Genomic DNA, 22,184 nt, shown 5'->3' with positions numbered 1-22,184 from the left:
TACTGTCTTAGTATAGGACCAGCACTTTTTAAAGTGTAGGTTGGATGGTTCATTTGGAGACTTTACCCATTTGACCAGGACCAACAAGAAGAAATTAATTTTTTAATAATTAATAATGTGGTAAAAAATAAATAGTGAGACGTTTCTTAAAACGCTTGATTTTATTTTGCTATCACAGTGACTGACGATTATACTATGGACCAATAGTTTAGCTTTTTTACATGCCTCCTGCAGTTCTGCCCTGACTTTCATTGGGTCAGTTTTTATATTGAAACAAGGAAGGCTTATGCTTGTGGTCCTAGAAGAAATTTAAAGTATTAAAACTTTTTTTGATATTTTAGGTATAATGGGACTGTGTCATTATAATGTCACCACTGGAGTTACAAAGCTGCAACTCTAGGGTCCCTGAATTTGTTCTTTACCCTCGCACCCAAAGCCTAATGTAGCCAAGAAGAGCTCCAATGCTTTTTTGAAGTGGGTCTGGTAATTTATGCGAGACTCTGGCTCTTTTTTTGTTGTTGGAAATCTCACATCATACTTGCCTACTTTTAAAAACTAGTTTCAGGGAGAAAATAGTTGGTAGCAGAATGTGCCACTTGAAGCGTGGTGCGCTGTTGATGGGGCAGGTCATGTTCCATTCCACCCATATGCACCTATGTAACTTTCAATGTCTCCCTATCTATTTACATCCTCTCTGTACAGTCCACACATAACCTCAAATATTTTGTCTTTCTTCACTTTTCACATCTACTGACCCTTGGCCAACATTGCTGTGTGACCATATCATACAGCCCATTAAGAACCTTTGCAATCTGACCGGACCATTATGCAATAGGTAGCACCTATCCTTGTGTATCAATGCTTATTTCCCTAGGGCCTCCTTACCTCTAGGTTATTACCCAGTTTTGATCTATTACTGTTGTTGCAATTGTAAAGCGCAACGGAATATGCTGAGCTATATAAGAAACTGTTAATAAATAAAGTATCTCTCTCTCTCTCTCTCTCTCTCTCTCTCTCTCTCTCTCTCTATATATATATATATATATATATATATACAAAATGTATACTAACATTGTTGCCTGCAATACTCTATTTCTTGTTTGCAACTTCTGTTTACTTACCTTTAGATCACGATTATCAAGGTAGCCATTATTTTGATGTACTGTTTTAGATACAATATACACTGCTCAAAAAAAATGAAGGGAACACTTAAACAACACACTGTAACTCCAAGTCAATCACACTTCTGTGAAATCAAACAGTCCACTTATTAAGCAACGCTGATTGACAATCAATTTCACATGCCTATTTACTTATCTGGATATCACTCTCCGACCCACTTCTGGGACTGTTTAATCCTTGGCTTTAAATGGACACTTCCAACCACTGAGGACACTTTGCAAACAAAGATCCGATCCATTCTACAGCTAGCAATGGAATCTTCCTAAAGCTGATGCCATCCTATCATACTGTGGACTCGGTAACTACTTTTGTGTTCCGGTGTATGCTATCTGGAGACTGTCCTAGCTATAAGGATTTATACAGAGCCATAAAAGGGAGTTGAAAAATACTCAATTATCCAGTGAGATAATATCATCTGCAAGTGCTATTATTAATGGGTAATAGGAATCGATTCCTGTGTTTTTAAATCTAATAATAAATTTGTTAAATTTTTATATTTAAGCAAACCGTCTTATTATTTTCAGCCAGCGCTGGTACACTGTTTTTCTTTTCTGTATCATTGGAGGACTTGACCATCCTCCTACCAGCTGCTGTTGACTGCGCACTCACATATTTCTTTTACTTTGCACAATTTCACATGCTGTTTTGCAAATGGATAAGACAACAGGTGGAAATTATAGGCAATTAGCAAGACACCCCCAATAAAGGAGTTGTTCTGCAGGTGGTGACCACAGACCACTTCTCAGCTTTCTGGCTGATGTTTTGGTCACTTTTGAAAGCTTGCAGTGCTTTAACTCTAGTGGTAGCATGAGACGGAGTCTACAACCCACACAAGTGGCTCAGGTAGTGCAGCTCATCCAGGATGGCACATCAATGCGAGCTGTGGCAAGAAGGTTTGCTGTGTCTGTCAGCGTAGTGTCCAGAGCATGGAGGCGCTACCAGGAGACAGGCCAGTACATCCGGAGACGTGGAGGAGGCCGTAGGAGGGCAACAACCCAGCAGCAGGACCGCTACCTCCGCCTTTGTGCAAGGAGGAACAGGAGGAGCACTGCCAGAGCCCTGCAAAATGACCTCCAGCAAGCCACAACTGTGCATGTGTCTACTCAGACGATCAGAAACAGACTCCATGAGGGTGGTATGAGGGCCCGACGTCCACAGGTGGGGGTAGTGCTTACAGCCCAACACCGTGCAGGACGTTTGGCATTTGCCAGAGAACACCAGAATTGGCAAATTCGCCACTGGCGCCCTGTGCTCTTCACAGATGAAAGCAGGTTCTCACTGAGCACATGTGACAGATGTGACAGAGTCTGGAGATGCCAAGGAGAAAGTTCTGCTGCCTGCAACATCCTCCAGCATGACCGGTTTGGCAGTGGGTCAGTAATGGTGTGGGGTGGCATATCTTTGGGGGGCCGCACAGCCCTCGATGTGCTCGCCAGAGGTAGCCTGACTGCCATTAGGTACCGAGATGAGATCCTCAGACCCCTTGTGAGACCATATGCTGGTGCGGTTGGCCCTGGGTTCCTCCTAATGCAAGACAATGCTAGACCTCATGTGGCTGGAGTGTGTCAGCAGTTCCTGCAAGACGAAGGCATTGATGCTATGGACTGGTCCGCCCATTCCCCAGACCTGAATCCAATTGAGCACATCTGGGACATCATGTCTCGCTCCATCCACCAACGCCACGTTGCACCACAGACTGTCCAGGAGTTGGCGGATGCTTTAGTCCAGGTCTGGGAGGAGATCCCTCAGTAGACCATCCGCCACCTCATCAGGAGCATGCCCAGGCAGTGTAGGGAGGTCATACAGGCACGTGGAGGCCACACACACTACTGAGTCTCATTTTGACTTGTTTTAAGGACATTACATCAAAGTTGGATCAGCCTGTAGTGTGTTTTTCCACTTTAATTTTGAGTGTGACTCCAAATCCAGACCTCCACGGGTTAATAAATTTGATTTCCATTGATAATTTTTGTGTGATTTTGTTGTCAGCACATTCAACTATGTAAAGAACAAAGTATTTAATAAGAATATTTCATTCATTCAGATCTAGGATGTGTTATTTCAGTGTTCCCTTTATTTTTTTGAGCAGTGTATATTGTTCAACTACTTTTGAACCTATATTTCGCCTAAATACTGTTGGTTTACCACATATGATAAGAAATTACAGACATACTTTAATCATCTCTTGGTAAAAACAGATTTTAAAACTTTTTGTTGTATTTTCCTTTTTGTGTATTTAACAAAAGATTACTAATAAAAAATGTTAACATCAGTCACAGCTCACACTAGGAGCATTAGCAGATTTTGAGATAAGAAGGCACTGTAATCACAAGGCTCAGGCAGGTTGTATTCCAGTTGGCTGTATTCTCTCTTACCAGGAGACTAAGAAAGAGTTGTTGCTGAGAGTTGCAGCAGGGGCTGCTGAGCCTGGACACCAGTCATAGTGACTGTAGCAAATCACTGTCCCCCGGCTGTCTGAGTTGAGCTGCAGTGAGAAATACAAAGAATTTGAGGGGTTTTGATTTAAAAGCCCAGGCAGCAGGAGGCTAGAGAGTGAAGTGGGACTCTCCCACTGGATGCTGGAGGGTAGGCAACTGCAGTTGTGTCCTTTTACAGTGTTACTGTGATACACAAGCATCACAGCACACAGGTCGCCGCAAAGCAGTAACCGTGCTGTTATGAGCCGCCACCATGACTCGTTCCTCCTGCACTGTATGTCACTTCTGCCTGGCGATCCCGCCAGTTGCTAGGCAACGAAGATGCCGCGTGGCCACAGGGGATTCTGGGGCTGTCAGCCAGGATTGTGGGAGGCGTGCAGCGCAGCAGCTGCACAAAATTAGTCATTACAGGTGCTCTCCCCTCCAGCACTGCCGATTGGGCCTATTGATGAAATTTTAGCTGGGTTTTCAAAACCATAGTTGGGAGTACCAACATTGTGTTTATTTTTCCCTTTTTTGTCTGAGGTTTTAAAGCCACTATTCGTAGTACCAGCATTGTGTGGTCTTTCTTTATTTTGGGGTCTATCTGGGTCTGTCCAAGTGTATTTTCTACAATGGGCCTGGTTGTAACAGGCACCTTAGTTCACATGCCCTGAACTTTGTGCCATTAATTTTCTGACGGGTCAATGTTTTTCAAACTTCAGCATTGATTTAGCGGATTCTATTTCTTGTGCTGTACTTGTCCTTTAACAGATGTTCATATATTTTGATTCGTAGTGGTCTTTCTACCTATAGCACCTATGCAGGTCCTACAGTTGGGGCTGCCCTAGACAGGCAAGGGCTCCTTTTTCATAGTGGCCTCCATCTGTTTTTGAGCCAAACCTACATCTTGGGAATGCTGTCTATTATCGTCTTTAAGTGACCATTGTTCCTGGGCTATAGATGCTTTAAATCCTTCTCCCAGACCCAGTTAGGATACTGGGGTTGTCATTTCTGAACTTTGGTTTCTGAGTTTTCCTCCTTGTTGTGGGGAGCTACAGTAGGTCACATTCCCTAGAAGTGCTTATCCTCATGGGTGGTGTTCTCTTTGCTTCAGAACTGATTTGGTATTCAGGGACTTATCTTCAACTACAGGGATTGGTAGTTGTCATTGTGGATGTTCATTCTCCTTGTTCAGTCTCTGGCATGGTTTTTAAAGAGACTGGGTTGGCCCTAGCCTTGTTTTTCTGGCATTGTTTATCTAGAAGGGGTATTTGTTACTACTCTGTTTTGGCACCCACAATGTGGACTAGCACTAGCCAATTGTGTCCATCTTTGCTGAGTGGTTCTAATTCTGGAGATGGAATCTAAGTTGCTTTCTACATTGCTTTGTTACCAAGGGCCTAATTCATCATGAGTTGTAGTTTTGGGAGCAGCCATGTTTCGGGTCATAGTGGCTGAATGTGATGTCATGTGGCCCGCCCTGCCGTTGGTAAGAACCGCTATCACACCGTGCCCCCCAAACAGCATGTTGATGTGCACGCATGTGCAGAAGTGCAGAAATCGCCAAATAGCAATTTCAGCACTTCTACATGAATTAGGCCCCAAGTCTGTTCTACGTGTGTGCTGTGTGCTTTAGAAATGGGAATCTCGGCTACTCTACAAGTCACCTCCATAGGTGTTTTATAGACATACAGGACCAAATGTCTCTTTTCTAAGGTTTATGTTTTTTCTCACTGCATGTTTAAGAGTGAGTTCATGTGGCATAGAAGCGTCGATGGCTCAGAGTGTGTATCAACAACTTTTGCTGTACAAATAACGGGTCAAAGTCCTCCTGAGTTCAATTTCTCTTACTGAGCATGCTTGCTGTTTTTAGGCCTTACTATATGTTTTGGGACTCCCTGATGTCTTCTTCTCAGGGCGCTTATTCTAAACAATTGTCTGTTTCTGTTTCTTGACTCCTTGGTTTGGTCTTCGCAGTGGTCTGCTTGAATTCCATTTTCTTTTTGTTTTTTCATCCTTGAGGTGATAGTCTGTATTTGTTCAGGTTGTTTTGGCATTGCCATTGATTTGGTGGCTAGGTATGGTGTGCTGAATCCATTTGTATTCTGGCTTCTCTAAATTGTTGTCTCACTTTTAATTTTTTTTTGGGGGGGGGGCGATTCTATTAGAGACTTGCATTGTTTGCTTATGTTTTCTCTGTAGACAGACACTGTGGTGTGTGTCAGTAATCTGTTTTTTGGTAGGCTAGACTGTTGCAGTATTATCAGTCTAGGAATTCTGCCCCCCATTGTGCTACGCTGATCGGGTGTCTGTATTAAGTTCACTATCAGGATGGTAGCTTTGATGGAGCTCAGAGGCACCAGGTTAGTTAAGAGGGGTTACCCAGCCCAGGTTGGAAAACAATGCAGGTCTAGGCCCCATAAAGCTCAGAAGTGGGATTGCACAGGACCAGTATATAGCAACCTAGACAACAAAGGAGGACACTGTCTATTTTATTATGTTATAAAGTGCTCTTTATGCTTGTGTCTTTCAACTGTGGGTAGTCCTTTGGTGTCTGGTATCCATGCATTTCTTGCCGTGTGACTCCCTGCTAAACTCACATGGGCTGTTTTCCGATTCTATTAGGTTCCCTCTATGCGAGCTGTGGCTTTTTCATGGAAACCGTTATGCCTGTGATGGCTTGGTCCTCAGTTCACCAACTAGTTCACCATTTTTTTAATATCCGGTGTTCGCATCCAAAGATACTACTTTTGGTCAAAAAGTCTTCAGTTCAGGTTTTTTTTACCTCCAATATGGCTTGCTTTTGAATGTCCCATGGTCCAGTATCCCCCAGATTGAATGAAAGAGAAAACTGGATTTTTTAACTTACCGTTAAATCCTTTTCTCTGAGTCCATTTGAGGGATGCTGTGTTTCCACCTATATGCTCAGTTTTTTGTTTGTGGGTTGGTTGTGGTTGATTTGTAAGTTACACTAGGTTGTTCACCCTTGGTTTAGGAGTACTTTTGAAGTAATTTTTTGAGTACTTTTGAAGTACTCACCCTTGGTTTAGGGCTACTTTTGAAGCTCCTCCCCTCTGCAACCACAGGTTGCAGAGGGGAGGAGCTACTCTCTTAAAGTTACAGTAGTCTAATTAAGTGCCAGCTCCTATGGCGCTAGCGTGCATAAAACAGGGAATTGAGACAAGGGACAAGAGTGTAATCCTGCCACTGTACAAATCATTGGTACGTCCGCACCTGGAATATTGTGTTCAGTTCTGGGCACACCATTATAAAAAAGATATCTGTGAACTCGAAAGGATTCAAAGGCGTGCTACAAAATTGATTAAAGGGCTAGATGACTGGAGTAAGAGGAAAGACTTACTAGGTTGAAACTGCATACACTAGAAAAGAGGCGTCTAAGAGAAGACATTATCAATATCTTCAAATATATAAAGGGAAATTACAAAGAGTTATCAGAGGAATTGTTTATTAAAAGAACTCTGCATAAGACGCGAGGTCACTCGCTGAGGCTTGAGGAGAGAAAATTCCATACGCTACGTAGGAAAGGGGTCTTCACTGTTAGGGCAATAAGGATCTGTAATTCCCTGCCAGTGAAGATGGTAATGGCGGACACTATATATGCTTTAAAAATGGATTGGATAAATTTCTGACTGAAAAAGATATCCAAGGTTATAACATTTAAAATATTGACATTTTTAATCTGGGAGGAACATGATTTACAGTTGATAACTAAATATAAAACATCATTTCAATTGGGACATTATAATGAACTCGGCTTAAGACAGATTACAGGTTGAACATGATGGGCATTTTGCCTCCTTTCAACCTCATTAACTATGTAACTATGTAAGTGTGTAACTATGGTCCCCTCAAGCAACCCATGGCCCATTGTCTCCCAAATGGTACAAAATTCCAGTTTTGGACTTATTTATTTTCATTGCAAATTGTATTAGCTCAAATGCATTAATCCAGCCCAATAAGCTACCATTCTTCAGGTCTCTCAGAGTGATAATAAAACAATCAAGGCTAAAGGGCTTTGTTTAATTGCTTGGGAAAACAACCTGTAACTACTGTGGAAAGACTTGCTGTTTAAGATGCATATTTGACTATAGTATAGTATTTGAATATATGGAAAACTGAGGTAGTATAGAACATTAAAAAGCATAAACAATTTGTTATAAAAGCAAATCCCTGCTAAAATAACAGCTAGTAAATTGTTTTCACTAATACATATTCTAATCAATGGGTAAGGCAGCAAGACAGCATGAATGACCCATACAGCAACAGCTCGGGAAATAAAATACTTCATGTTAATTCATAACTTTCTGTTCTACTTTCTCTGTTTACAAGCTAATTATTGTGTTGATGTATAGGCAACAGCAATACAAAACATTGAGGACATGCTGCAAAGAACACATTTGGTACCTGAAGGCACCATGATTTACCTGAGTGAGAGCAGTGAGGTATACGTTCGTGTCCGAGGCGGGTGGAGGAAAGTTCAGGTGTGTATATTGCAATATATTTTTACTTTCAACATTTTGCACATTACATTGAAGTCACTTTTCTAACAAACATTTGAAAAAGCAGTAAAGGGAACTTAGGGGTTGCATAATATTGCTGGTTCTTATTGTCCTGGCTACGCAGACTGGGTATTATTCACTGACAGTATACTTTACTACTAAACACATAGTATACAGTAATACAAGTACACATATAAACAGAAAATATCAAACATAGGGGTTAATCCTATTACCCGCGAAGGGTGCAATGTGCCATTACCGTAGCGTTTAAATGTCGGCAACGGCACCCGATAGTGCACCTTTTGTGGGCTGGTTTTGGGCTGAAACTTCACCAAAGTGCTCAGAGCCCTATGGGGCAGTGAGCACTTTTGTGCGAACTTCGGGCCATTGCCATGATGATTTGCACCTGTGATATCATTGCGGCTAATATGATCGACCCCTTAAAGTGTTCAGAAAATATTTAAAAAAAGATCAAAATGTAAAGTGTGACTTTTTTAATATAAGTAGGAATATTCCATAAATAATCTTCATGAAGTGTAAGAAGAAATCCACACAGAACATTAGGATAATTGAAATTCATGAACCAGCCACTGTTTCATTAATGTTAAAAAGAAAACATACAGATATGTGCTCATACATCATTGCTACAGCCCTGGTTGGTGAGCCAGGTCCCATGGCGCTCTGCTAGTGTCAGGCATTTTTTTTTTCATCTTTTTTTTATTTATTTTTTAGTCGCAATATAATGCAGCTATGACGCTCCAGGAGACTGTAGATTAATTTGATATATGACACTTGTATATGTGTGTGGAATGAGTCTCTGAATCTTTGTATGAAGTGCTACAATGAGCAGCCACAGCTCTTTTCCAATACAAGTTCTGTTGTGTTCTGTTTAGAGGGCCTAGTTCAGCATCAATCGCTGAAGTGCGGAAATCGCTATTTGGTGATTTTTGCACTTCTGTGAATGCGTGCATGCACAAGGACTTAGCTTGCGATCAAAGTCTGAGTGCCAGTGGGAGGCATCATCATGGTGTTTTTTGGGCTTTGTTGTGGTGTTGGGGGCCGCAGTCCGGAGGCGTGTCTGGACCATTTTTAGGTGGCCAGCGGTGGCTGCATGACGTCAGACACAAAACATGGCGGCCCAGCGACTGCTTTTACAGCTAGGTTGCAAAGATGTGAGCACTTCACTGTTTAAGGATGCGCTCGCATTTTAGAAGAACCCGGCATGCGGGAGGCCTAGTGGACGGACTTATAGTTTTGCGAATTTCCACAACACAACAACTCATGCTGAATTAGGCCCTAAGCTGTCAGTCACACCAAATAAAAAAAGTGTTGCATATGATCAGGCTTGGACTGGCCCACAGGGGTACAGTGGAAACCACCGGTAGGCCCCACTGACTGGGGGCCCACCCCCACCTCTAAGGATCAGGATCCAGACTTTGAACTTGAATTATACATTATACATATGTTACCTTATACTGGACTATGGTGTATTTTTTACAGTGCATTGCTGTTATTAATCTGTTATTAATCTGGTACATTATCATGCATGCAGCAGCTGAATTTACTGTATATATTTATGAAGGGGCCCAGACGTTGCACTCTCTAATGGTTAGTCAAACTAATGATTTGGCAGGCCACACCCCCTCTGCAGAATGGCCACACCCCTAAACATGGGCCCATACCACTGCATTCCCCCGGGGGGCCCTGCATGCCCCAGTCCTACCCTGCATATGATGCATATATATCAGCACAGTCTCCTGGTGCATCTCCGTATTGAGTTATGACTAAGCCATATTTTCTCTGATGCTAGCAGAGTTGCACGGGACCTGGCGGCTCACTCACACTGTGTGGCGTATTGAGGGTAGATATATGAAGACACAGCCTGGAAGCAAAGGCAACCAAAAGATTAATGTTGTGAACATTTACTAAAAAAAGTAGCATACTGTAGCAATCCCTATTTAAAAAAAGTGACTGGATTACAATAGTAACAACCAAACCACCTTAATATTCCATGGTAAGTTTGTCAATACCTTGGTACTTTTTCTTATCATGTAAAAAATATACAGGATTAGCATTGCAAGTTATTATTATTATTATTATTATTATTATTATTATTATTATTATTATTTTCAAAAGGCATGTTCAAAAAATACTGGATAGTATCAATGAAGAAAAATACTATGAAAGATTCCTTGTGCTTTCAGGCTTATTGTATTGCAAGCTCTCATTACTGCAAAGTTCTTTCAACATTTGAATGACACTCTATGGGGTAAATTTACTAAGGTGGGAGATTTTTTAGAACTGGTGATGTTGCCCATAGCATCCAATCAGATTGTGTCTATTATCTTCTAGAAGCAGCTAGACATATGTTAAGTAGAATCTAATTGGTTGCTATGGGCAACATCACCAGTTCTAAAAAAACTCCCACCTTAGTAAATTTACCCCTAGATGTTAGAATTCCGCATGGAGCATGATGCTCATTGTCAGTACTTAATGTTCACCTGTGCCTACAATTAGAACTCTTTACTTAACATATTGTATAAAGGTTTCTCTCCAATAGTACCTTCCACTTGGCCAGTACATTTTTGGTGGATGTATGGATGCTTTCCAAAAATGTGAACTTGTTTGTCTATCTACCATGTCTTTATGGTCTGGCTGGTGGCCTCTTATGTGTATCATATCTGTGTTTAAAAATGTCTTTATATTAAAGGTGTCAGATTAGGGTCTTCCATCTTCCATTCCTGTTTGCAATGGATTACCTGAGTTTTGAAGTGGGAGTGTTTAGAACAGGCCTGGCCAACCTGTGGCTTTCCAGCTGTTGAGAAACTACACATCCCAGCATGCACTGCCACAGTTTTAGCATTTCCTAATAGCAAAAGTGTAGAAGGGAATGCTGGGACTTGTAGTTTCACAACATCTGGAGAGCCACAGGTTGGCCAGGCCTGGTTTAGAATAATATGTACCCAATCATTGAAGAGTTCTTAGTGTTAGATGGGTTGTACTAATTTTATGGGAGTATTGTCCTGTCCTGTGATGTATGAAGGGAAAAGGAGGCAAGTAGGAATTCACGGTTGATGAATAAAGTTTCCCAACAGCACAAAATAAGGTCCTGTTTTTGCTGGAAATCTGTGGCGTCAAACTGCACCATTGTATTAAATGGAGTTCATGCATCCAGCTTGTTTATTGTTATGGTTTATCTTAAGTGCTAATGTTCTTCTTGTATTTAGCTTGGGGACTTGATTTCCCTTCCTGCTGATAGCCCCCCACCACCAGCAATCTCTGGGCATGTAAGTATTTTATTTCATTTTAACAATTTTATTTTTGTTATATTTTTTGTACAATTATTATTATTTTTTACAAACTGTCCTAAGAGCTATATTTAAATGTTTTAGAAAGCGAGAAAGAGAATGTATGCAGAGCAGTACAAATACTACATTAGTTTGTATGTAGTAAACACTGTTATATAGTGTGCATGAAATATTTAGAAGCTAATAAAATACAATATTGTGTATGCATGTGTACTACACTTCCTCAGCGTAGATACTTTCTATACATTTTGAATGAGTATGTGAAGAATTCTGAACCAAACAAAACAGTTACAGATGTATTTTACAACACCGTGGAGATCCAAACCTTGGCGATAGTTTACAGTATGTTGTATACTTTCATATCTTAACTAAACATTCAGTAGCTCTTACAGGTGTCCTCGCTGATGTGCACCACATACGTGCAACCTAACTTGTGTCTCTTGTTTGTGGATATAATTGCATTATTTCTAACATATGATATTATGAACTTTGTTCTTTCTGCTTTACAGGGATACCAGTCTTACCCTGTTCTGACTCCAGGTATTAATACAGATTATGGGGTTCCAAACGTGAGTACTTTCAGTTTTGCTATAATGTAAAGTGTGTAAATAGAAATAAATGAATGCACGTGAGATTGTGTAGGAAATATTTTATGTATTACATGCTGTTGCACACAAGACTGTCACCAAGTCCTGAATTGAATCTTGGATTTGACGCACATTAATTACAAAGCAGATAAAGCTAGCAACCTGAAGAAACACTAAAATGGCTTTTAGGGTTGTAACTATATGTATTTACTAATTCCTTCTCGGTTTCATTTTCATATGCCAATTATCCAAACTAATTGGCACAAATAAATAATGACATCACTGGATCAAACATAAAAATAAGGAAACCAAACAATGAACTCTACAATAAAAATAAAATATTTATCGCACAGATAAAAAATATGATATTTTTGTTGCTGTATATCATTTGCGGATAATTGGTATTCTGATAATTGGCGTACTACTGAATGAACTTACATTGCTGTAGGAAGGTTAATTTGCGTAGATGACCCCAGACACATGTATTTTCATGATAATTACGCAACCAAAACTTATTTCAATGTATCTATGCACAATTTCCATCAGCTGCTCCTAGAGGGGGTTAATCCTGATACCCCCAGTAATATATAGACAAATAAGTTAGAAAATAATTAGCCTCCTAAAAAAGCACTTATCAAGGGATATTGTAAAAAATACTTTATATAATTTAAAAACAATAGATTACATAAATGCACGCAATATAATATCTCAAGCTGAAAGAAGTACTGCACACTTAAAAAATTGTAACCTCTCGGGAACCCATGCAGTAGGTCCCGAATTGTGGATGTGATTATAAATCCCTAATAGGATAATTGTACTTTGTGCCACAATGATGTCAATTGCATTTCCGTCTATTAATTACAGAGTAATTGCAGTAATACAGATGTGCCCAGATTTTTGCGCTTACATAGGGCTTATTTAGCTCCAAATTAAAACAGAACGGTCTCTGAGGTGCTGTATAAGAATGGTAGCACCAGAGCTTAGGTCCTAAAACAATAACTTGCCTTTATGCAGGCAGTCGCTTTAAACAATCCACTCTTCCAATAGTTTTTTTACCTCTTTTCCACTTAAGTCCCGGGGCTGACACAGTTCCAAACCGGGACTGCCCCATTCCCTCTGCAGCGCTTTTCCGAGTTACTCCTGAATCGGCGCCGTTCACACTGCACATGGGTGCAGTGCAGGCGGTTGGATATTATGTCCTCCCCTTGCACCGAGAGGGCAGTCCTCCTCATCCTGTAAATAGATCCTGGGTGGGAAGACATTGGTTACCTGTTTACACTGCAGCTCACCTGGGACCTTCCTGGTTAAAACCCTCCTAGGTACACGGGAAGGATTCCCTGGTGACTGGACCCAGGTGGACCCTTTTCCACTGACCTAAATCCCGGGCTGCCGCGCAATAACACAGGATTTTCATGTCAGTGGAAAAGGGTTCTGCTTTCATCCAACACTCATACTCCTTTTCCACTGAAAATCCTGAGTTATTGCACAGGAACCCAGGATTTAGGTCAGTGGAAAAGGTTCCACCCAGGTTCAGTCAACCGGGAATCCTTCCCAGTTACCTAGCAGGGTTTTACCTGGGATGGTCCCTAGTGATCTGCAGTGTAAATGAGTAACCTGGGTTGTCTGATCTGGGACCAGTTTACAGGATGGGGAGAGCTGCTCTCCTGGCGCAAGGAGATTATGGGGGACATTTACTAAGCAGTGATAAGAGCGGAGAAGTGAGCCAGTGGAGAAGTTACCCCATCAACCAATCAGTAGCTCTGTATAATTTTATCGTATGCAAATTATAGATGTTACTTCAGTGCTGATTGGTTGCCATGGGCGCTTCTCCAGTAGCTCACTTCTCCACTCTTATCACTGCTTAGTAAATGTCCCCCTATGTCATCTTCAGGCGCCGGCACTGCACCCATGTGCAGTGTGAGTGGCGCTGATCCGGGTTTAACCTGGATCGGTGCCAGGGTAGAAATGGGGCTGTCCTGGGTCTGACTTGGTTTGGAACGGTGTTCCAATTCTCGGGCTGGACCTGGGACTTAAGTGGAAAAGAGGTATCATAGGTTAAACCACTGGCTGCTTCTACCTCTGATAGTAAGGCAACTGAAAGCAGTTGTTCTCAACACCATGCAACACACCACGGGCTCCTCCTACCTCTGATGTTGGGGTGCTGGCAGTCAGTCCAATAGGAGGAAACAGATGCTTGGCAGGCCGTTAGCTTTTGCCTCGGCTCTTATGAGCAGTTTGCAGTTTCCCGGTTTCCAGTCTTGATGGTGCTTGGGCAGTGTCTCTGTGCAAGCCCCTGATGCAGCAGCAGTCACACAGGTTTCCCAATTACCTTGTGCAGAGCTAAAGCTTGGGGATATGGCAGCCCTTGTGTGTTTTTCTGCTCATGCGGTTTCATCACCTATCACAGCCACATCTTATTTCCTGATGGTTATTTCGGTAATTTGTATTCTTTACACATGAAAGATTGGGATGACAATGTGTAATGTGGGATTTTGACTTTAGTAAATCTAGTGGTTTAAAGAAAAGAAAAACAGCTGCTACTTAATAACTATTTCCCTTGGAATACAACACTAGATCCAGTTTAATCAATCAGGATCACAATACTCCCAAAGTGCTTTGTTCATACTGTATCACAAAATATTTAATTCTCCATCATCAATTTGTTTTTATGATTTGAATAAAATGCATATTAAAGCAATTATTATTAGTTTTGATTTACACCATTTTACTTAATTGCATTAAAAAGTCTTGATTATTAATAATGCTATACTATTGTGAGGTACTTTGGCCTCTCTATTCTGATATTCCCATGAAGATAATTTGGCTCTATGGAGACCTTTTGAACTCAAAAGATTATTATTATTATTATTATTATTATTATTATTATTATGAAACTAAATTTATAGGGAAGCCACAAGTGATCTGCAGTGAGCATTGTACAGAGGACTAACAATAAAACAGTACAGTACATAGAACAGTAGACTACAGTAGACAATTTATAAATAGCACTACAGCCAAAGGGTGCAATAGAAATATTCAGCATAAGCTGAAACCTGTACCCATTAGAGTGCCTGTACCCATTATAACAGGTCTAGGTCAGCTGAAGAAACAAAAACAACAAAGGAGTGGAGTGTGGGGGCAGAGAGCCTAAGGAGGAGGTGTGTAAGAGAAGTACTGTAGGAAATGAGAACAGGAGGAAAGAGAGTCCTGCTCATGGAGCTTATAGTCTAAAGGGAATGATGGAGACAAAGTGTAAACATAAGGAGTGGGCCAGTGTAAGGAGAGCTAAGGCAGGAATGGCAGAACTGGAGGTTGCAAGGTGAAGTAGACTACGTGGTGACATGGTTACGTGGTGAAATTATATGCTGGAAAACCCACCTGTACATAAAAGCATATCATGCTGGGTGATTATTACCACCCATGTTTAAAAAAACTTCTGTTACTGTTATATACTGGTAACATGAGGCAATTTACCCCCACACACTATTGAAATTTGAAATTAGAATGTGCACAAAGTTTTAATACAAGTGTAAAATGACATTTTTATGTGGTGAAGTAATACATTTTGGATCAGATTCCCAGCTATCTGTAATTTTCTTTGTAGCTGCATCTTGTGGCCTTGAACTCTCCAGTGGCTGGTGATGTACGGGCTGATTTACAGTGCTTCCAGCAGGCACGTGCTGTTGGTCTGACTACAACCTACAGAGCATTCCTCTCTACTCATCTGCAAGATCTCCACAGTATAGTCAAAAGGGCCGATAGGATCAGCTTCCCTATTGTCAATCTAAAGGTAAGTAATAGATAGTGGGGGGAATTCAAATGTTTGAAAAGTCAGTTGGGTGTCTGCTTTTTCTTATCTAATAGACATGAAGAAACAGACACCCAACCGACTTCTCAAACATTTAATATATTGCAGATACCAAAATAAAAAAATTGAAAGCATTGTGTTTCAAAGTAAAATCTCTATACAATAGTAAACAATACACAAAAATGTTTATTTGCTCTAGATAAATGCTCCAAAGTATGTAAATTGTATTTCAGGTCACAATCTGCTAGGTACAACTACTGTACTACACAGCAGGCAGCTCCTCCATTTCACCTCACAACCCTGATTTAGCCAGGGCAAAGGATCTACAGGTGTGTCCTCCTACATCTCTGCTGCAGTCACGTGAAACAGCCCTTTTAGTCACGCCATTCCTGGCATGACTCAGTAGCGCCGAGCATCTTTACGTATATGTGATAAGGATGCACAAGCAGCTTATGTTGAGGTTTTTTTTTTCTCTCATAAATATTAATGTTCAGTAATAATTCTTACATAATAAATAAAACATTGTATTACACATGTTATTAATCCAATCACATTTCCTTTACATGACACATAATACAATATAGGCCGGATTCAGAGGTGTACGTAAATCATGTGCAGCTGCATTTTCTCTATAGAGTGTGTGTGCATGTGTGTCAGTATTCAAAAGCGTTTGGCCTAAATTTGGTTTAACCACTATAAAGTCAAAGTAAGCAAATCTGGATGACAAAGTTAAGCTAGCAGAGAAGAGGGATGGAGGAATGCAGATCATATAATGGTGGATACTTCAACAACATGTTATTGCACTGTTTAAAAACTAGTTGAGAAGTCTTATCTAGACATTTGTTCCATTAAAATGCATGTATGCTGGAGGGAGCATATCTGTCAAGTACATTTTTATCACTGAATTTGTTCCATTTTATTAAAACACATATTATTCTGTTTTATCCTGTTAGGGTGAAATACTTTTTGATAACTGGGAATCCATATTTAGTGGCGATGGAGGACGGTTCAATGCTCAAATTCCAATCTATTCTTTTGATGGCAAAAATGTTTTAACTGATTCAACCTGGTAAGTGTGACTTTCACTTGTCGTGGCACATTGTTAAAATTGTTGCTTATTCTTTTACCCAGTTCTTCCCGTGTGATGCCATGTATGGCGAAGAGTTGTCCGTCAGGCGCTGAGAAGCACACAAGCTAAACAGCTATTTCTATTGTTTTGGCTGTTTTTTACTTTTAAGATCTGGATCTTGTGCATCTTGTGGGAACTGTGAGGGTGGTGTACTGTACATGTAGCTGTACTTTAGAATAATGCTATGGGCACTGTTCTGTTCAATTTTCCATTCTATTTCATGACGTAGAGATCGCACATCCTGGCTGAGTAACTGACTGACACTGTACGAGTTACAAAGCAGGGAAACATTCTGCACCTTTCACCATACGGGGCAGGTGTATGTATGTGTGTATATATATACATATATATATATGCACATATGTATATTGTAAACAAACAACAGGTTTATTATTTTCTCCAGCAGTTAGGTCACTCGCATGGTTGTAACAGAAGTTCACAGCAGGTTATAGGTTAAAGCATAACATTTATATTCTGACAATCAGCAATGGTATAGACTCCAATGGCTCCTAACGTAAATCCAGACCCCCTAGCCTATCGCCTGGTCAGCTTGTCTGGCATCAGGAGCATTATCCCTGTGTACAGACAGCATTCTTATAGGCAGCTAACAGGTGCTACTAATCACTTGACTGCAGTTCACTACTGACATCAATGAAAACCTGGACTGAATGCATGTTTAACTGCTGTTACATACTTAAACAGGGAAATCCTGCTGTCCCTCCTACACTCCTCCCTCCTTAGCTTCATCCACCTTGGTGAAGCTAAGAATTTTCAGGCGAGCTGTCTGTCTCGCCTACTTCTATTTGTGCCATTCACCCAGGAACAACTCCTTTCCACCATCCTCCAGAGTTCCCCTTCACCGTCTTCCTCCTCCCCTAGCTTCACCACAAGGTTGTGAGGAAGATTGGGACCCACAATCCTCCTGAAAAGGGCATCTGCACTTAGGTGTTGTTTTTCAGGACGATGCTGCACATCAAATATAAAATTGCTTTAAGGCCAAAAACCAATGGGCACATTTACCTCCTTGTTCATGTCCAAAAAATTTTTTAGTGATTCTACTGCCCATTTAATCACCAAGCACTTCTGTTCCACAGTTCAGTATTTGTGTTTTCTGGACCGTAATTTCTGTTTAAGGTAGAGGATGGGTTTCTCTTCCCCATCTACCTGTTGGGAAAGGGGCAGAGGCATCTGTCTGCAATATTAACTGCTTCTTGAAATCAGGAGCCTCTGAAACAGACTCTGCACACAAAATATGCCTTAAATGCTGCCATGCAGCCTCTGCTGGTCTATACCATATTATTGACCATATTATTTTGTCTGGGGGACTGTTTCTTCAGACATTCAGTTAGTGGTGCCGCCCTAGTGACAAAATCAATAAATCTGCGATAGTAGTCTACTAGACCCAGAAATGGGTCTAGTAGACTTAAATTTTGATTTAGACCATGCGAGTACTGCTTCTACTTTCTTAGGTTGAAGCTTAACTTGCCCTCTGCCTACAATATAACTCAAATACTTGGCCTCCACCTTCCGAATGGTACACTTCTACAGGTTAGCTGGAAAACCCTGTGACCATAGAGACTGTAAAACTGTCTCCACCTTCAAAAGGTGTGACTCCCAGTCAGAGCTAAAAATGACAATTTAATCTAAATATGTGGCTGCATATTCTCTCTGAGGCCGGAGCAACTTGGTTATAGCTCTTTGGAATGTTGCAGGTGCTCCATGTAAGCTAAAGGGCATTACTTTATACTGAAACAGACCCTCAGGGGTAGAAAAGGCTGTCTTGGCCTTGGCAGCTTCAGTCAAAGGAATTTGCCAGTACCCTTTTGTTAAGTCAAGAGTAGTGAGATACTGACTTTTTGCTAAATTTTCTACTAATTCGTCAACTTGGGGCATAGGGTAGGAGTCAAACTGAGAAATTTTATTTAATTTTTGGAAATCAATACAGCATCTTCTTCACTTCCTGTTTTTCTGCTGCCTGTTTAGCCTCAGGTATGCGATATGGCCTTTGCTTCATTTCCACCCTGGGTGGAGTAATAATATCATGTTGTATGATTTGGGTTTTCCCCGGGATGGCCGAGAACACATCCTGGTACTGTGCTACTAATTCTACCGCTTCTTGTTTCTGGCTGGGATTCCAGATGACTTCCATAGGAACCTGATGACAATCTGGGGCTTTTATAGCCACTAAAGTGGGTGACTGGTATTATATTTCCAGGCATTTAGTAAATTCACATAGTAGATTTGCACATCCTTCCTTCTCCCATCTTGCTGAACCTTATAGTTTACAGGTCCCACCACCTCTATGATCTCATAAGTGCCACTGGGCATAAATCTTACTTTCAGTGGTGGGTACGAGAACCAGTACCTTAACTCACGGTTTAAAAGACTGGTTAACTGTAGTCACGTCATAACTATGTTTTTGACGCTGTTGAGACCTGTTCATGTGCTCATTCATAAGTAGCTCAATTTGCATTAAACGATCATACAGTTGGGCCACTAACTGTACAATGTTAGGCTCTTGGGGTGACTGTTGCTCCCACCCTTCTTTTACCAGATCTAAAATTGCTCTTGGTTGTCTACCATAGAGAAATTCAAAGAGCATAAACCCCATAGAGGCTTGGAGTAACTCTTGAACGGCAAACATCAGATAGGGTAGAAGTAGGTCCCGATCACGCTTCTCCTTAGACATTGTCCTTTTTATAATTTGGGTTCAGTTAAAGCGTTCAGCCAGGCCATCTGTTTGTGGGTGGTAAACTAAAGTAGTGATTCAATCCACCCCAAACAAACGACAAAGATATTTAATTAATTTTGAGACAAAAGGGGTACCCTGGTCCATCAGGACCTCTTTTAGTATTTCCAACCGGAACCATAGAATTAGTAATTCTCAGGCAAAACTACTAGATTTCATATTACATAGTGGTATGACCTCCTGGTATCTGGTGGCATAGTCAACCACTACTAATATATAGTGATGCGTATGAGCATATTTCTTCCCTGGCCCTATAAAATCCATAACATTTTGCTCAAAAGGCATAGTGATGATAGGCAGGGGAACCAAGGGTGAAGTCTTCTGACACAATGGGCATTTTTGACAATATTTACAAGCCTGGCCAAAGAATTTTAACTGTATTTGCTGAAGAGTTTTCTCCTCCACTAAATGTCCACCCCACAGATGAGTGCGTGCCACCCTCATTACCATCTGCTCATGTTTTCAGGAAATCAACAACTGATCTACCCTTCTACCCTTCAAATAAGCAACACAATACAATAAATAATTTTTCAATACAAAGTTTGGTACCCCCTTCTGGTGGTAAAGCAGTAATTACCTTACCATTCACCTCTACAATACTTTCAAAGCTATTTATCAAATTTCTATCATTCTGTTGGTCCCACCCAAAGTCTTGAAAATACAGACTTTCACCAATGGGAGACCACTGTGCCTCAGTCTCATTGTCCCCATGCTGCTCACTGGTCAAGGAGGATTTTACTTTGGAAAACTGCAAATCTTGGTTCTTGAGATACTACAGCATCTGTCTGCCCGCTGATGCCATGCCAGCTGATCACCTCCTGCAGTATCAGAAAGTCAAGGCCTAAAATAAGTGGATAAGGAGGTCTGGAAGTTACCATGACTACCACTTTCACTGGTCACCCTTATATCTCCATTGACAGGCACCCTCGTGGGCATTCCTCTATATCCCCATGTATGCATAGCACCTTTATGGGGGATAACACCTTGTCAGCCCTGAGAGGAACCAAGTTAGCAGAAATGATGGTCAATGCACTGCCAGTATCAACTAGTGCCCAGACCTCTCTGCCTTCAATTTGTAACAACAGACAAAACAGGGTGGTTTCCTAGGGGATATGCTTTCAGCAGCCATGCTCACCCTGTTTTGGACAGTCTCTGCATATATGACCAGACTCACTGCACTCAAAACACACAGCTGAAGGTGGGTTGTTGGGTTTGACCTGGGTTCTGGATTTGCTGCAACCCTTGCATGGCTTTATTCAGTTTCCCAAGGGTCAGATACCTCATAGTTACCACCACCAACTCCTCAGATGCTTGGAGTTCAGCCTCTAGGTTCCATTGTTGTACAATCCAGTTTAATACCCACATAGCATGTCTAGAGCAACCATTTCCACCACATGCTGTGCAGAGTTTTCATCCAGCTGCAACCAGGTTTTGCTCAGTTTTGCTAGCTTTGCCAGATAAACCTTAGGAGGCTCAGATGAGTTCAGTCACCAAACATGAAACTCCAGGGCTTTACTGGGGCCATCACTTCAACCTTGCTGAGTATAGCCTCTTTCAATTGAGGATAGGAGCTGGCCTCAGACACTGTCAAATCAACATATGCTCTCTGTGGCTCCCCTGTAAAACGGGGTGCTAATCTTGCAGCCCACTCCTCCTCTGGCCATTTTAAGCAAACAGCAGTGCGTTCAAAGGTGCACAAAAATGCCTCAATATCAGCTTTTGTAATGCTTCCCGGTCCTGCCCAGCTTTTCTCATTGCCTTTAATTCATTATGCAGCAACTGAATCTTAGTTTGCTGCCTGACAGCCAGCTTCTGCTGTCCTGCAGCCAGATTAGCAAACACTTTCATTACCTCCTCCATATTCCACTGCTTTTCCACTTTGTGGGCAAACTTATCAGGCTTTATTAACTCTCTGGTGTGCCACTTTCCCAAAACAGATTAGTATACCACTTTTGTGTCCCCTTTTCTGTCTCACTGGCCACTAAAACTGCAAAGCATCACAACTAACAACAGTCCTGGCCTCCAAGCCACATACAGAAGTAAATAATTCTGTTAAACTGTAAAATAGTTGTCGTTTAAGCTCTGGCTTACCCAGTTACACAATCGGCTGCTGTTAGAGCACTCAGGCTTAATTTTAATCCCAGGTCTATTGCTGCTTAGTAGTGTCCAGTAATGAGGTCCCTGTTTGGACACCAAATGTGACCGGGATCACGTACACTGGGTAAAATTCAAACAGCAGTTTTATTCTTTCTCCAGCAGTTACTTACATGGTTGTAACCACAGTTCACAGCAGGTTTAAGGTTAAAGTATTACATTCCATGTTCTGACAATCAGCGATTTTATAGACTCCAATGGCTGCTAATGTAAACCCAGACTCCCAGCCTATCACCTGACCAGCTTGTCCAGTATCAGTAGCATTATCCCTGTGTATAGACAGTATTCTTAAAGGCAGCTAACAGGTGCTACTAATCAATTTGGCTG

The 22,184-nt window shown here is 41.3% G+C and overlaps 1 protein-coding gene across 4 annotated transcripts in view; it reads left to right on the top strand.

The window, feature by feature from the left end:
• COL15A1 (collagen type XV alpha 1 chain) overlaps positions 1 to 22,184 on the top strand; it is a 596,673-nt gene that overhangs the window by 571,617 nt on the left and 2,872 nt on the right. For all 4 annotated transcript variants that reach the window (XM_063922777.1, XM_063922778.1, XM_063922776.1 and 1 more), the window contains 5 exons: positions 7,976 to 8,104; positions 11,350 to 11,409; positions 11,940 to 11,999; positions 15,622 to 15,807; positions 16,779 to 16,894. In XM_063922777.1, the coding sequence (XP_063778847.1) occupies positions 7,976 to 8,104; positions 11,350 to 11,409; positions 11,940 to 11,999; positions 15,622 to 15,807; positions 16,779 to 16,894 (551 nt within the window). The remainder of the gene's footprint in view (positions 1 to 7,975; positions 8,105 to 11,349; positions 11,410 to 11,939; positions 12,000 to 15,621; positions 15,808 to 16,778; positions 16,895 to 22,184) is intronic.

The sequence above is a fragment of the Pseudophryne corroboree genome, chromosome 5, assembly GCF_028390025.1.
Source record: "Pseudophryne corroboree isolate aPseCor3 chromosome 5, aPseCor3.hap2, whole genome shotgun sequence".
NCBI lineage: Eukaryota > Metazoa > Chordata > Amphibia > Anura > Myobatrachidae > Pseudophryne > Pseudophryne corroboree.
This window is presented reverse-complemented; position numbering and strand designations above follow the sequence as displayed.